Source organism: Colossoma macropomum, unplaced genomic scaffold, assembly GCF_904425465.1.
Source record: "Colossoma macropomum unplaced genomic scaffold, Colossoma_macropomum, whole genome shotgun sequence".
Classification (NCBI taxonomy): Eukaryota; Metazoa; Chordata; class Actinopteri; order Characiformes; family Serrasalmidae; genus Colossoma; species Colossoma macropomum.
In genome coordinates this window covers 3,071,500-3,083,957 of record NW_023495456.1, presented here as the reverse complement: position 1 = coordinate 3,083,957, position 12,458 = coordinate 3,071,500, and the positions used below count along the sequence as shown (strand labels likewise).

General features: G+C 42.9%; 1 protein-coding gene across 2 annotated transcripts; it reads right to left on the bottom strand.

Annotated features, from left to right (window-relative positions):
- Positions 1 to 325: 325 nt before the first annotated feature.
- paqr7a (progestin and adipoQ receptor family member VII, a) lies at positions 326 to 5,763 on the bottom strand. Of its 2 annotated transcripts, none has more exons than XM_036562574.1 (2): positions 5,475 to 5,763; positions 326 to 3,226 (listed from the first exon to the last, which is right to left on the bottom strand). In XM_036562574.1, the coding sequence occupies exon 2, from the start codon at positions 3,201 to 3,203 to the stop codon at positions 2,133 to 2,135; it is 1,071 nt and encodes a 356-aa protein (XP_036418467.1). In that variant the 5' UTR covers positions 3,204 to 3,226; positions 5,475 to 5,763; the 3' UTR covers positions 326 to 2,132. The 2 variants fall into 2 exon arrangements, with proteins under 2 accessions (XP_036418467.1, XP_036418466.1); XM_036562573.1 differs by lacking the exon at positions 5,475 to 5,763 and adding an exon at positions 4,917 to 5,041.
- Between the last annotated feature and the right edge of the window lie 6,695 nt (positions 5,764 to 12,458).

The following is a 12,458-nucleotide window of genomic DNA, read 5'->3' as shown; positions in this document are numbered from 1 at the left end:
TTCTGTGTCCAAAAATTAGTGCATTTTTCTCTACTAAAAACAAACTTTTTTAAACTATAACTTCACCCAAAAGCTTCATATCAATCCATTCATTTTAGACTTGCTCTGGAGCGCCATCTAGTGTCTCACAGGTGGGTCTCCTCTCTACATGCTCTGACTGAATCTTGCCGGAACAGATCCTGAACAATGACCATATAAACACAGTTATAAAATACACTGACCAAAAGGACACTGGTAGAGTCTGAGGATAAAGGGGCAGCTCAGCCTACATTGCCCCCCACCCCATCTGTGCGCCTACCTGCTAAAAAAGATACTGACCATTAACTGACCACAACTACTTTAATTAAATGAAACAAAAAAATTGCAGAAACATGAACACTGATAAGTCTGACTGCCCGTTTCAACACCAGCTTTTACTGCCCTCGTCCACTCAGCCTCACCGTTTCCCCTCGAGAGAATCCCTGGCGCCACCTTAAGGACCATGATGTTTATGGGCTGAGGCTACAGGCTAAAGGCTACACAAAGGCCTCTCTGACTTCTCCGAATAATCTGCTATTCACTGAGCCTTCTGAATAATCTGCACTACACTGACTCCTCCAAATAATCTCTTCCTTACTGACCCCTCTGAATAATCTGCTCTTCACTGACCCCTCTGAACAATCTGCTCTACACTGACCCCTCCAAATAATCTGCTCTTCACTGACTCCTCTGAATAATCTGCTCTTCACTGACCCCTCTGAATAATCTGCTCTTCACTGACCCCTCTGAATAATCTGCTCTTCACTGACCCCTCTGAATAATCTCTTCCTCACTGACCCCTCCGAATAATCTGCTCCTCACTGATCCCCTCCGAATAATCTCTTCCTCAATGACCCGTCCAGATAATCTGCTCCTCACTGATTCCTCCAAATAATCTCTTCCTCACTGACCCCTCCAAATAATCTGCTCCTCACTGACCCCTCCGAATAATCTGCTCTACACTGACCCCTCCAAATAATGTGCTCTACACTGAGCCCCTCCTTCTGCACTGTGTGAGCAAAGTGGATAAGAGTGTTATAAACAGTACTGAAACAGAACCATAATGAAACAGAACCTGTTAAACACTGTGCTTGAACGTTTGTTGTTTACACACAAAAACTTATTTTAACGTTTTATATATAAAATTTAACTAAAAGGTCAGTTTCCCCAAAACTCTCCGGAATGCTGTCGGATACGGAATGTCAAATAACTGCATTGTGACATAGTTTGAGGTTGAATGACCGACACAGTCCAGCAACCAAACACAGAAAGAGAAAAATCTACAAACCTCAGTAACAGAGACGTTGGGTCAGTGTGTGAAATGCTGATAAAAACAGAAACCAGTGACAGATTAGTGAACTCTGACCTGCATTAAACTGAAAACAGTAAAAAAAAACAAAAAAAAACCTTATTATTTTTAGTAAATATCTGCTAATTCCAAATTTGATGCCTGTAAGATGTTCCAAATGTCAGAATAGGAGCATCTTCACACACACTTACATCAACTTTCCTTAAACAGCTCTTAATAATTGTTTAAGGAACTAAAGACTCAAAACTGATTCAGGAATTTTTTTACATTCCTGTTATACGAGTCTTCAGCTGCTCAGTCGTTCGGGGCCTTCAGTGCCGAATTTTGTGCTTTGCATGTGCTGCATGTTTTAAAGAGAGGCAGGCAAGTCAGTCTAACACGCACTCTGATTACCAAAATACAGGTTTCCACTGAGCATCAGTCCGTTTCAGATGAGCTTGAGCCCAGAGAAGTCGGCGGCGTTTCTGGATATTGTTGATATGTGACTTCCACTGTGCAGAGTACAGTCTTAACTGTACCTGGAACATTTTAAATTACTCCTGTTTAAACTTTTTTGGAACATGTTGCAGCCATCAGTTTCAGAATTAATGTGTATTTATAAAAAAACAATACAGTTGACAAGATAAAGTATCAAATATCTTGTCTTTGTACTTTTCTATTTAGTTCAAATACAGATAAAAGTGGACTTTTTTGAATTTTTTGTTATTATTTGGATTTTACACACTGTCCCAACATTTATGGAATGCAGGTCTGTAAGTGCACTTGGCGCAAAAGTGCAAACTACTTTCAAACCGTCTTTCTGTCTTTATTTGGCCTTTTTCTCACATTCCAGCAGTCTTTTAACTTTCTTCATCACGCAAGCAGCAATCTGAGCACTGACAGCCGTCGTCACCACATACAGCAGAGCGAAATACAGCGCTGCTCCATCACCATGGAGACGGGAGTAGATGTGTCTCCGGTCGAGGTAGTCCAGGTACGAGGCGTGGATCTGGGAGAGAGTGCAGAGCGCCAGGAACACGTGGAACAGCTGGTGACCCTGACCCAGAAAATCAAAGTGACCCGGGAACAGGCGCTCAGGCAGAGGGTGGGTGAAGAAGAACGCGCCGCACAGAAAAAAGATCACCTGACCGCAGTGGAACATCACTGCACGGTTGCTTCTGGAGTCGGACAGGTACCAGAGCCCAATGCGATGGAGCACGGGGCTGGTGTTCCAAACGTAGGCCAGAGCCGAGGGCACCACCTGACCCACTTTACGCACCCAGGACGGAAGGCTGTAGTTCTGGTACTTTCCGTAGCAGCTGCCCACACAGAACAGGCAGCTGAGCAAACTCGCCACAGGCATGAAGATCCCGCTCACGTGCTGGTACCAGCTTGGCTCCACGGCGTAATAAAAATGCACCACGGCGCTGCCACACTGGTACTGCGCCACGCCCACGTAATCCAGGAAGTAGAAGCCATAATGGACGAGCTCGGATTTGGCGCCGAGCAGGTGAGCCGTGGCGCTGAAGGTCAGGTAGGTTGCGGAGGATAGGAGGAGAACCAGCAGCGGCCAGCTGTGAGGGTCACCAAGAAAATCCACGCTCTCCGCCAGCCGAGCCGTTTGGGCAAGGACCACCAGAGCCCCCAGCAGGTGCGTCCACACGTTCACGGTCTCGTTATGGCGCAGGAACAGAGACAATAAATAGTATCTCCAGCTCTGACGCAGCGGTCGGTAGCCGGTGTGGACGTAGCGCTCGCGGAAGAAGCTGGGCACCTCGGCGTCTCGCACCGTGGCAGGCACGGACGGCACCGCCTCCCTCAGCTTCTGCGGCACCCGCCTCACCTGCTGCAGGTTAATGAACAGCCAACCGATCTTCTCCATCGCTGTGGTTGCCATGTCAACGTGTAAGAGGCAAGTGGCTTTGGGGGGGGGGAGAACAAACAGATATTTAAGAAATGACTTTGACACACATCTTTTTTCTTCACTGTTTCTTCTGTTTCAACATTTCAGAATCCCACCGAGTGCAAACAGAGAACCAAACAGAGAACGAACCAGAGAACGTTTACACCAACACAGACACGGACCTCCGACCAGGATCCACAGCAGAGGAACGTCAGCTGATCTGGGCTTTGCCCTTTTTTGTTTACCCCTTTAAAGGGCCAGATGAACGAAAACTGAATTTTCTCAAATAAAAACTTAAGTAGTATGTAAACATTATTAAAAGTTTGAAAAAGAAATGAGATCAGCAGGACCTGCTGGACTTCAGACAGTCCTTCCAAGTACGTTTGCCTGTAAATCAATTAGCCATTTTTTAAACTCAGAGTTCAGTGAGGGAGACTGTCATTTACAGTGTAGCCAGAACAGAAAACAGGGACTGAAAAAACTGAATAGTAAAACAGATCAAATGCTACAAAATGAAAATAATGAATCCTAATAATAAATTTAAGAGTGAAAAAAAATAAAATCAGAATAAACTAATAAACTTGTACCAGAACAATAACCTCATAAATAACACATTAAATGAGGATAAAATAAATAAAACACATAGTTAATGAAGTGCATACTTAAAGATGGTGGTTCTTGAAGGGTTATATAGAACCATTTTCTTTACTAAAGAACTCCTGCAGGTCGTTTTTAAGAGTGTAAGAACTGTAAATCCCTATGAAACAGCAGGAAATTTGGACCAGTTATTTTTCTGCTGAGGGCTTTTAAACTATCATTATGAACGTTTTGATTGGCTGTGAATGAGAATGAAATAACGTCATCAATGTTATTATTTACATTACTTTTCACTGGTTAATATTGTCAGTAATGCTGGATTTGTTGACTGAGCTGATTGAACAAACATCATATTTCATGCACTTGTGTTTATTATTGATAAAGTTTGAACCTAAATGATCATTAGAAATGAATTGTCTTTTTGGTGCATAAAAGAATAAAAATGCAGCCGTTTGAAGCGGAAAATCTGTTCTCGTCTGTTAATAAACACTGAGCTTCATGTTTTTAAGACATCTTTATCAGCAGCTGTTTAAAAAACTGAAAAAACAGCCAGGAAAACCGCAGAATCCGCCTCCTTCCCTCCTCACTCCTCAGCTCGGGTTCCTACAGGGGTTTAAATGGAATTATTACCGTTAATATTCATTTCTTATTAAATCAGAACAGAAGTCCGTGTAGCTCCAGCTCTCAGTCTGCACTGAACCTCTGACTCAATAAGGCCCTTAAAACAGAACCACCGTTACAGCCCCGCGGTAATGAAGACTAACGGTGGGCCGACTGTTAAACAGCGACGACCTAAAACGATTATCGTTATTTTATCGATAATTTACAGAATAAACACCATCACGGTGTGTAAACATCTGTTTACTGTGAGTTACAACAGAACACAGTAACAACCTGTTAGCTTTAGAGAGCCTGAAAGTGGTTCTCCGTTAGAATTTCCCGTTCCACCTTAAATGGTGCGGCAGTTATTATCATTACGCCTGAAGCGCCAATATGTAAGTGCTGCACCGTTTAAGGTGGAACGGAAAATTCGAAAAGGAAACCAACTTCAGCTCAGAGAAATCTGACTCCCCCCTTCACCCACTTCAAAGTGCAGGACCAGCAGCTCACCTGGCCGCGTTCCTCCTCCAGGTCAGAGCCGTCCAGCAGGTCCTCGCGCTCTGGGCGGAGATGTCTCCTCTGAGCTGAGCTCGAGCTCCTTCCTCCGCTGTTAGCCTCTAAAAGGCTGCAGAGCTGCAGCGCGACCACTGACCGCTATGAGGCGCTGTGAGGCGCTGTTCCCCCCTCCCCCCATTCAAGAACAAATAAACCCCGTCCCCCGCGCTACGATTGGCTGGTAGGTCGTTCCATGAGCGGTCCTCTGCGCCGATTGGCTAATATTCGATCGTCACAGCCAGTCTGCCCATCGCCCGCCCGCATGAATCTGACAAACTGGCCAATCATAGAGCAGAGGGCGGGGCTAATGTAAATATTGGCGAACGCAGCGGGAGAAACACTGACCTTTAAAATGATCCGGATCGACTTTATTTACAAAAACCTGTTTGTGGAGCTGCTTATAAATCGTGTGAAGTGTAAAGTAGTACTATTATTATTATTATTAGTATTATTATTGTTGTTGTTGTTGTTGTTATTATTGTTTACTGCTTTTAGAGGCTGATCCAAACTCACCATTAGCAGAGCAGAGAGCAGGGCGGGTTCCCCTCAGTTTCGATTCCTCTCAGTGGTTCCTCCTCAAGCTCTTAGGCAACGTGCTAAATACAGGGGGTCCAGGGGAGTCTGGGACCCTCTAATTAACCTCTTAGACCCCATTAATGTTTCAAAGTAAAAATTCTGGGGGTCCCTGAAAATGAAATTATTATGACGTTATGCTGTCATTAGAGTAAAGCAGAACCTCCAATACAATCCAGACTCAGTGAAGCTGAGTGTTGATCTGCTTCTCCCACAATCAGCTTCTGTCTTTCTCTTAACTGCCTAGAGCTGCAGCACTGCTCTGCCTCAGGGTGGCGCTGTAGCAGACTGGTTCACCCAGTTGGTCCTTCATAGTCTACAAACTGTAACTCTGCCTGGATTCCTCTGAAAAACTGACGAAACTGCTTTCAGAAAGTTTCTCCTTTAAAGTCTCGGTTCGCAGAGGTTCTTCCTCTAGTTCTTAAGGATTTTTCCAGGGAACGTTCTGGTAAAGAATCAGTCCAGAGTACAAGCTTAAGTATAAGCTCCCATAACGAGCTGCACTAATAAAGTGATGCATTGTTGTCCACATTGGTCAGACAGATCTGTCCACTGACTGGCTACAGCCTCTATTCGGAGGAATTCTGGGTAAAAGAGCAGCTGCACTTAGTCTGCACTGAAAATGAGGGTCAGCCTCAGTGAGTTTCTGAGCAAAAATAAAGGCTGATTGATTGACTGATTGATTGACCGATGTGCTCCCACTATAGGTCACACAGAGGGCACAGAAAGGGCACTTAGATGGCACTACTGACCACCACTGTAAACCCCAAACAGAGATCACTGCGCTGCTTTACTGCTGAGAGCTACTTCAGTAACTCTCCTCTAACACATAGTTCACTGTTGATCCACTAGAGGACGCTGTTCCTCTACAGACACATCTGTCCTGAAACTCTGAGTGATTTTACACTGTAAGTGATTTTACACTGAGTGATTTTACACTGTAAGTGATTTTACACTGTGACTGATGTTTCTGTTTCATCTAAACTGAATGTAAAGCTGCAGATGTTTAGTGTAAATTAATTGTGTATTTTATGTATTTCCTCCTGTGACTAATTTGAGAATGAGGACTTTTTATGCTGCACAATCAAAAACAAGAACTGACCCAAACAGGAACCAATGTAGTTCTGGTTCTAGCTAATTTTCCACCTGGAATTGCAACAATAACTGCTCTATAGCAGCTAATTTGGCTAACAGCTGTTTCGCTCGCTAGTTATTTTTAGCTTTATTTATGGGCTGATATGAAACAGCACAGCAGGTTCTGCTCAGACTGAAGTGCATTTGCACAGAATCAGAGTTCATACTTTTCTCTGCCGAGTGTGAAAACATGTACTAAAACACTCAAAACGCCCCTTGGAGGCTCACGGAGGTGGTCTTCAGCAGGAACAATGAAGCTGGACCTTTCCGTACTGGACTGAGCAACGGAAAAAAAAACACTAGTTTTCAGCTCACATAAAAAAAAATATATGGACATGTATTTGTATTATTTGTAATAAACTCCAAACACTAACATGTATTTCAGAATGTATTACTATATTAACCAAATATATTTTAAAATGCATTTATTTTAAAATGTATGGGGAAATATTACACACAGAAATGTTCCATACAGAAATAACTGTGTGTAAATGTGTTTATCAAATCCATCTGAAAATGTATGAAAATATCCAGAATCCTGTCTGATGCTCTTCACTGTCTGATACCTTTAGAAATGAATTTGTGTTCCAGTATCTTCATTTTAAATCTGATCACATGATCCTTTAACAGGACAGAAGCGAGTGTTGTGGGTATTGATACTCTGTGAAAATGCAGTTATGATCTGATATCACTTCAGTTTAAACAGATCATTTAAAGATCAGCAGTTTTAAAGAATTCTAATCAGATCAGAATCATCTGGAATTCAGGCTCCAGTTTCAGGAACAGAAAAGAAAAAGATGTTTTGTATTTTAATATTTTGCTACTTTTATGTAAAATAATGAACGGGGGGCCATGGGGGGAGCCGTGGGGGATGGGGGGGTTGATGAGGTCATGAGCTGCTGTCAGATCTGTACTCTATAGACGTTTGTGGGAGTGCGTGGGGGTCTCAGCCGTCTCTCAGGGGATCTAATTTCTGCTCATTATAGTCTCTCAGCTGACGTGCAGGTTCCTCTGGAGAACGTCACGCTGACAGCTCTCTCATCTCATCCAAATGGACGTTCCAGCTCAGCCTCAGCATGACCCTCTCACAGCCGAGCTCCACAGTGAGACGCTAAACCATGTGGTGGGTCTGAAACTGTAAATGTTAAATCCAGGATGTTTTGAGTTGTTCTCCTATTTTAAACCTCAGGAACACACAGCGGTCCCCCCCAGAGCTTCATCTGTGGAGGAGACGGTCTAAAAAGTGCATCTTCTACACGCCAGCTTAATCACCTCAGCCTCGTCTTTTAAAGGGTGATATTTCCAGGAGCTCATTCAGGAGGACAGAAAATCCATACTGTCCTCTAACAGTGTCCACAGGAAACAACACAGAGCTTCAGGAGAACCAGAGCAGATACAGACCCTCCTCAGCGTTCCACTGCCACACAAAATCAAAGTGACGGGGGTTACATGGTCCGTACTGATGGGATTGTATTGAGGATTGTATTGGCTGATGATGTATCAGTGATTCATTAAACATATTTACATATTGTAGTGGATGGGGCTTTGTGCATGTTCTATTGGCTCATCTGTTTACCCATAATCCTGTGTGCTGTTTTAGCGTAAACATTGCAGTACATGTCCTGTTCAATTTAAATGTAGACATCACAGATAATAATAAAAATCCCTGTTTTTATACAGAAATATTAACGTTTGATTCATTAAAGTTTACATTAAATTTAAACCACACGGCACTCGTAGGTCCCGCTAAGGTAGCTAGTAAGACTGAGTGAGCTAACTTTCCAGCTTGTGTGGATGATGATGCATTCTGAAATTATGAAAATCGTAAATCTGTACTTTATTCTCACTGTAAGCAGTAAACAGTGTATCAGACTGTTTACAGCCCACAGCTCTTTTTTCTGATATCAGTTTGTTCTTATTTGATTTGATTGGTATGTTTTTTCCTGTATCTAAACTCAGAGCACACTGAGGGTCACTCCGTTGTTCTCTGTTCTAAAGCTGGTCTACGCTATGAATAACAGTGACCCTCAGTGTATCTGAGTTTAAATACAGGTTAAAGAACAGTTTGGGTAGTAACACGTCCTGGACGCACATCCAGTTTGTGTGAGGTTTTCTTTGGATTGGATAAATTTAAACATCAAAACCTAGAAAAATTCGAAGACACTCTCCACTTCAAAACAATTAAAAACAATAAAGCCTTTTCAATTGTTTTAAAAAAGAAGAGCGTCTTGGAGTTTTTTCAGGTTTTTTGATGTTTAAATAAATTTTGGTTGACTGATTCATTAAATGTTCATTACAATTCCTATATTTCCAAAATGACACAGAAACACTCAGCAGCATCGAGCTGAGAGATCCGGCGTGGCCGACTGCGGTGAGCCATGCACCGTTAGCCATGCAGCTCTAATTACCCTTATTATTCTGCGCTACACTGTGGTATGTATGATAATCTATTCGCCTGCTAGCTTTTGCAGTTATTAATTTGCTGCTCCTGCGAAGTTATGTGATTATCTGGTTTGGGGAATTCTCACTGGTGTCAGAAGTGGGATAACTTGAGGCCACAGGAGGAGCTCAGGTGGTAAATTGACCAAAACATTTGCATTTTCAATTCTGTGTGTTGCATCGTTTGTATGAGCTGTTAACGTCATTGTTTTTCTTCTTTTATAAACCCGAATCAGGAGCAGAGCTCTGCGTTACCTGCTGCTGTGGTGCTGAAGCCGAGTTTAGTCTGTGCGGCCTAATCGGACCCCCTGTTCAGATACTGAAGCTGTTTTCCTGCAGAGTCCTGCGGCTCGGCCGTGATGAGCTCTCAGAATCTGTGTCTCCTTCCCTTCGTTTATCAAAGTCTCTATGTTTCTGCTGAGTCGTTTGTTTTTGCTTTTTGCATCATACATCACCTGTCAGGCCTAATGGGGGCCAGTATGCAGGACACAGCGCTGGACTGTTCCCTCGGGCTTAACTCTCCTCCTCCTCCTCTCTTCTTCTCTCCTGTTTTAGGATTGTCACAGACACAGTGAGGAACCTTTAGAACCTTCTTGGTGTTCAGAGAAGATCTAATGATCCCTGTGAAATAAAAAAATGCACGTCTAACAGTTAATAGTTAATTTAATTTTATAGTTATAGTTAATGGTTATTTTTATTTAATATAATCATCATGTTTAAACTCTGAGTTGTGTACCGCTCATTTCATTGCTAAGTTCTGACTGGAAACAAAAGGATTAAAATCTTCAAGTTCAAGAGGTTTTATTGTCATTTCAGCTCTATACAAGTACACAGTGAAATGAAACAATGTTCCTTTAGGACCTACACAGGAACACAAGTGTGAGACAATACAATAAACACATTGCAGACAATACAGAACAATAAATAAATACAAAAGACTTACAATAAATACAGAACAGAACACAGAGCTGTGCAAATGAGGATGGAACGTACTATGACATATTAGCAGTTTAGATATTCTAGCATATATGAGCATAGCAGTCACTGAGGTAGCGACCAGAGCAGCAATATACAGTATACAGTATTTGGTTGATACCGTACTCTAGCAGCTAACAATATTAAAGCAAAATGTGCAAAAATACAAAGTATTCAGTTCAACAGTCATATCAAGTGAAGTGTTTCAGTAAAATGCAGTAACTATATTTATTGTTCATAATTTGGAACTGCAGGAAGTGGAGAGTGAGTTATACCTATATTGTTATGTATGTGTGTGTGTGGGTGTTATGTAGGTGTGTGTGTGTGTAGGTGTTATGTGTGTGTGTGTGTCCGTGTGGGTGTTATGTATGTGTGTGTGTGGGTCCGTGTCGGTGTTATGTGTATATGTGTGTGTGTGGGTCCGTGTGGGTGTTATGTGTATATGTGTGTGTGTGTGGGTCCGTGTGGGTGTTATGTGTGTGTGTGTGTGTGTGTGTGTGTGTGTCTGTGTGGGTGTTATGTATGTGTGTGTGTGTGTGTGTGTGTCCATGTGGGTGTTATGTGTGTGTGTGTGTGGGTCCGTGTGGGTGTTATGTGTGTGTGTGTGTGTGTGTGTGTGTCCATATGGGTGTTATGTATGTGTGTGTGTGTCCGTGTGGGTGTTATGTATATGTGTGTGTGTGGGTCCGTGTGGGTGTTATGTATGTGTGTGTGTGTGGGTCCGTGTGGGTATGTATGTGTGTGTGTGTGTGTGTGTGTGTGTCCGTGTGGGTGTTATGTGTGTGTGTGTGTCCGTGTGGGTGTTATGTGTGTGTGTGGGTCCATGTGGGTGTTATGTATGTGTGTGTGTGGTTCCGTGTCGGTGTTATGTGTGTGTGTGTGTGGGTCCGTGTGAGTGTTATATATGTTTGTGTGTGTGTGTGTGTGTGTGTGTGGGTCCGTGTGGGTGTTATATATGTGTGTGTGTGTGTGTGGGGGTCCGTGTGGGTGTTATATATGTTTGTGTGTGGGTCCTTGACGGTGTTATGTGTGTGTGTGGGTCCGTGTGGGTGTTATGTGTGTGTGTGTGTGTGTGTGTGTGTGGGTGTGTGTGTGTGGGTCCGTGTGGGTGTTATATATGTTTGCGTGTGGGTCCATGTCGGTGTTATGTATGTGTGTGTGTGGGTCCGTGTGGGTGTTATGTATGTGTGTGTGTGGGTCCGTGTCAGTGTTATGTATGTGTGTGTGTGGGTCCGTGTCAGTGTTATGTATGTGTGTGTGTGGGTCCGTGTCAGTGTTATGTATGTGTGTGTGGGTCCGTGTCAGTGTTATGTATGTGTGTGTGTGGGTCCGTGTCGGTGTTATGTGTGTATGTGGGGTGTGTGTGTGTGTGGGTCTGTGTGGGTGTTACGTGTGTGTGTGTGTGGGTCTGTGTGGGTGTTATGTGTGTGTGGGGTGTGTGTGTGTGTGGGTCCGTGTGGGTGTTATGTGTGTGTGTGTGTGTGGGTCTGTGGGAGTTGAACAATCTGATTGCTTGTGTAAAGAAACCATTGCCCAGTCTGGCTGTGAGGGCCTGAATGCTGTGGTACCTTCTTCCAGATGGCATCTTGAAATGGCCAACAGAAAATTGCCCAATCAAGATTATTCTCTCTGCAGTTTCTAGGTAGGTACAGCTGAGCTGCTCTCTTATTGGTTAGGACTTCAGGAGCTGGACTGAAGGCCTTACACATTAGATTAACTACCAACATAATTGGTTTACAGTAGGATGGTAAGAAAAGAGCTTTATGGAGGTTCTACATACCTATCTATTATATCTATTATAAGCTTCAGATAAAACAGATGAAATGACTTTTACAAGCTTCATATGTCAGTGTTTCATCCAGACTGGCTGAAAAATGTTAATGTACACTACCATTAGCTTAGTGTTAACATGCTATTACAATCCCACAGGGACAAAAATTAGCATTGTAGTTAGTATGTCTGTGTTTAATGCCTCATTGAGTGAGTTTTGACCTCTATGGCCTGACCTGAAGCTCTAGCTCTTACAGTGATAGTAATAATAGCATTTTATGAGCACTTTTAATTGTTTTTCACAGATATGATGTATCAGCAGATCACAGATCGCATTCCTCTTTAATACACACAAACACAGATAGGTCCAGTCAAAGTTACAGTCCAGAAATAACAGCAGGATCAGTGTTGCAGACAGTGCAGTCAGGTTCAGTGTGGAGTGTAGATAATTAACATTAATGAATTAATGAGCCAGAATATTTAGGTTAGACAGCATCTGATCACACGAAGGGTGGAACCCAGGCTGACTCAGTTTCCATTCCTAATAGTAATAATAGTATTAATAGCAATTAGATATGGACAATATGACAATATATATCGTTATCT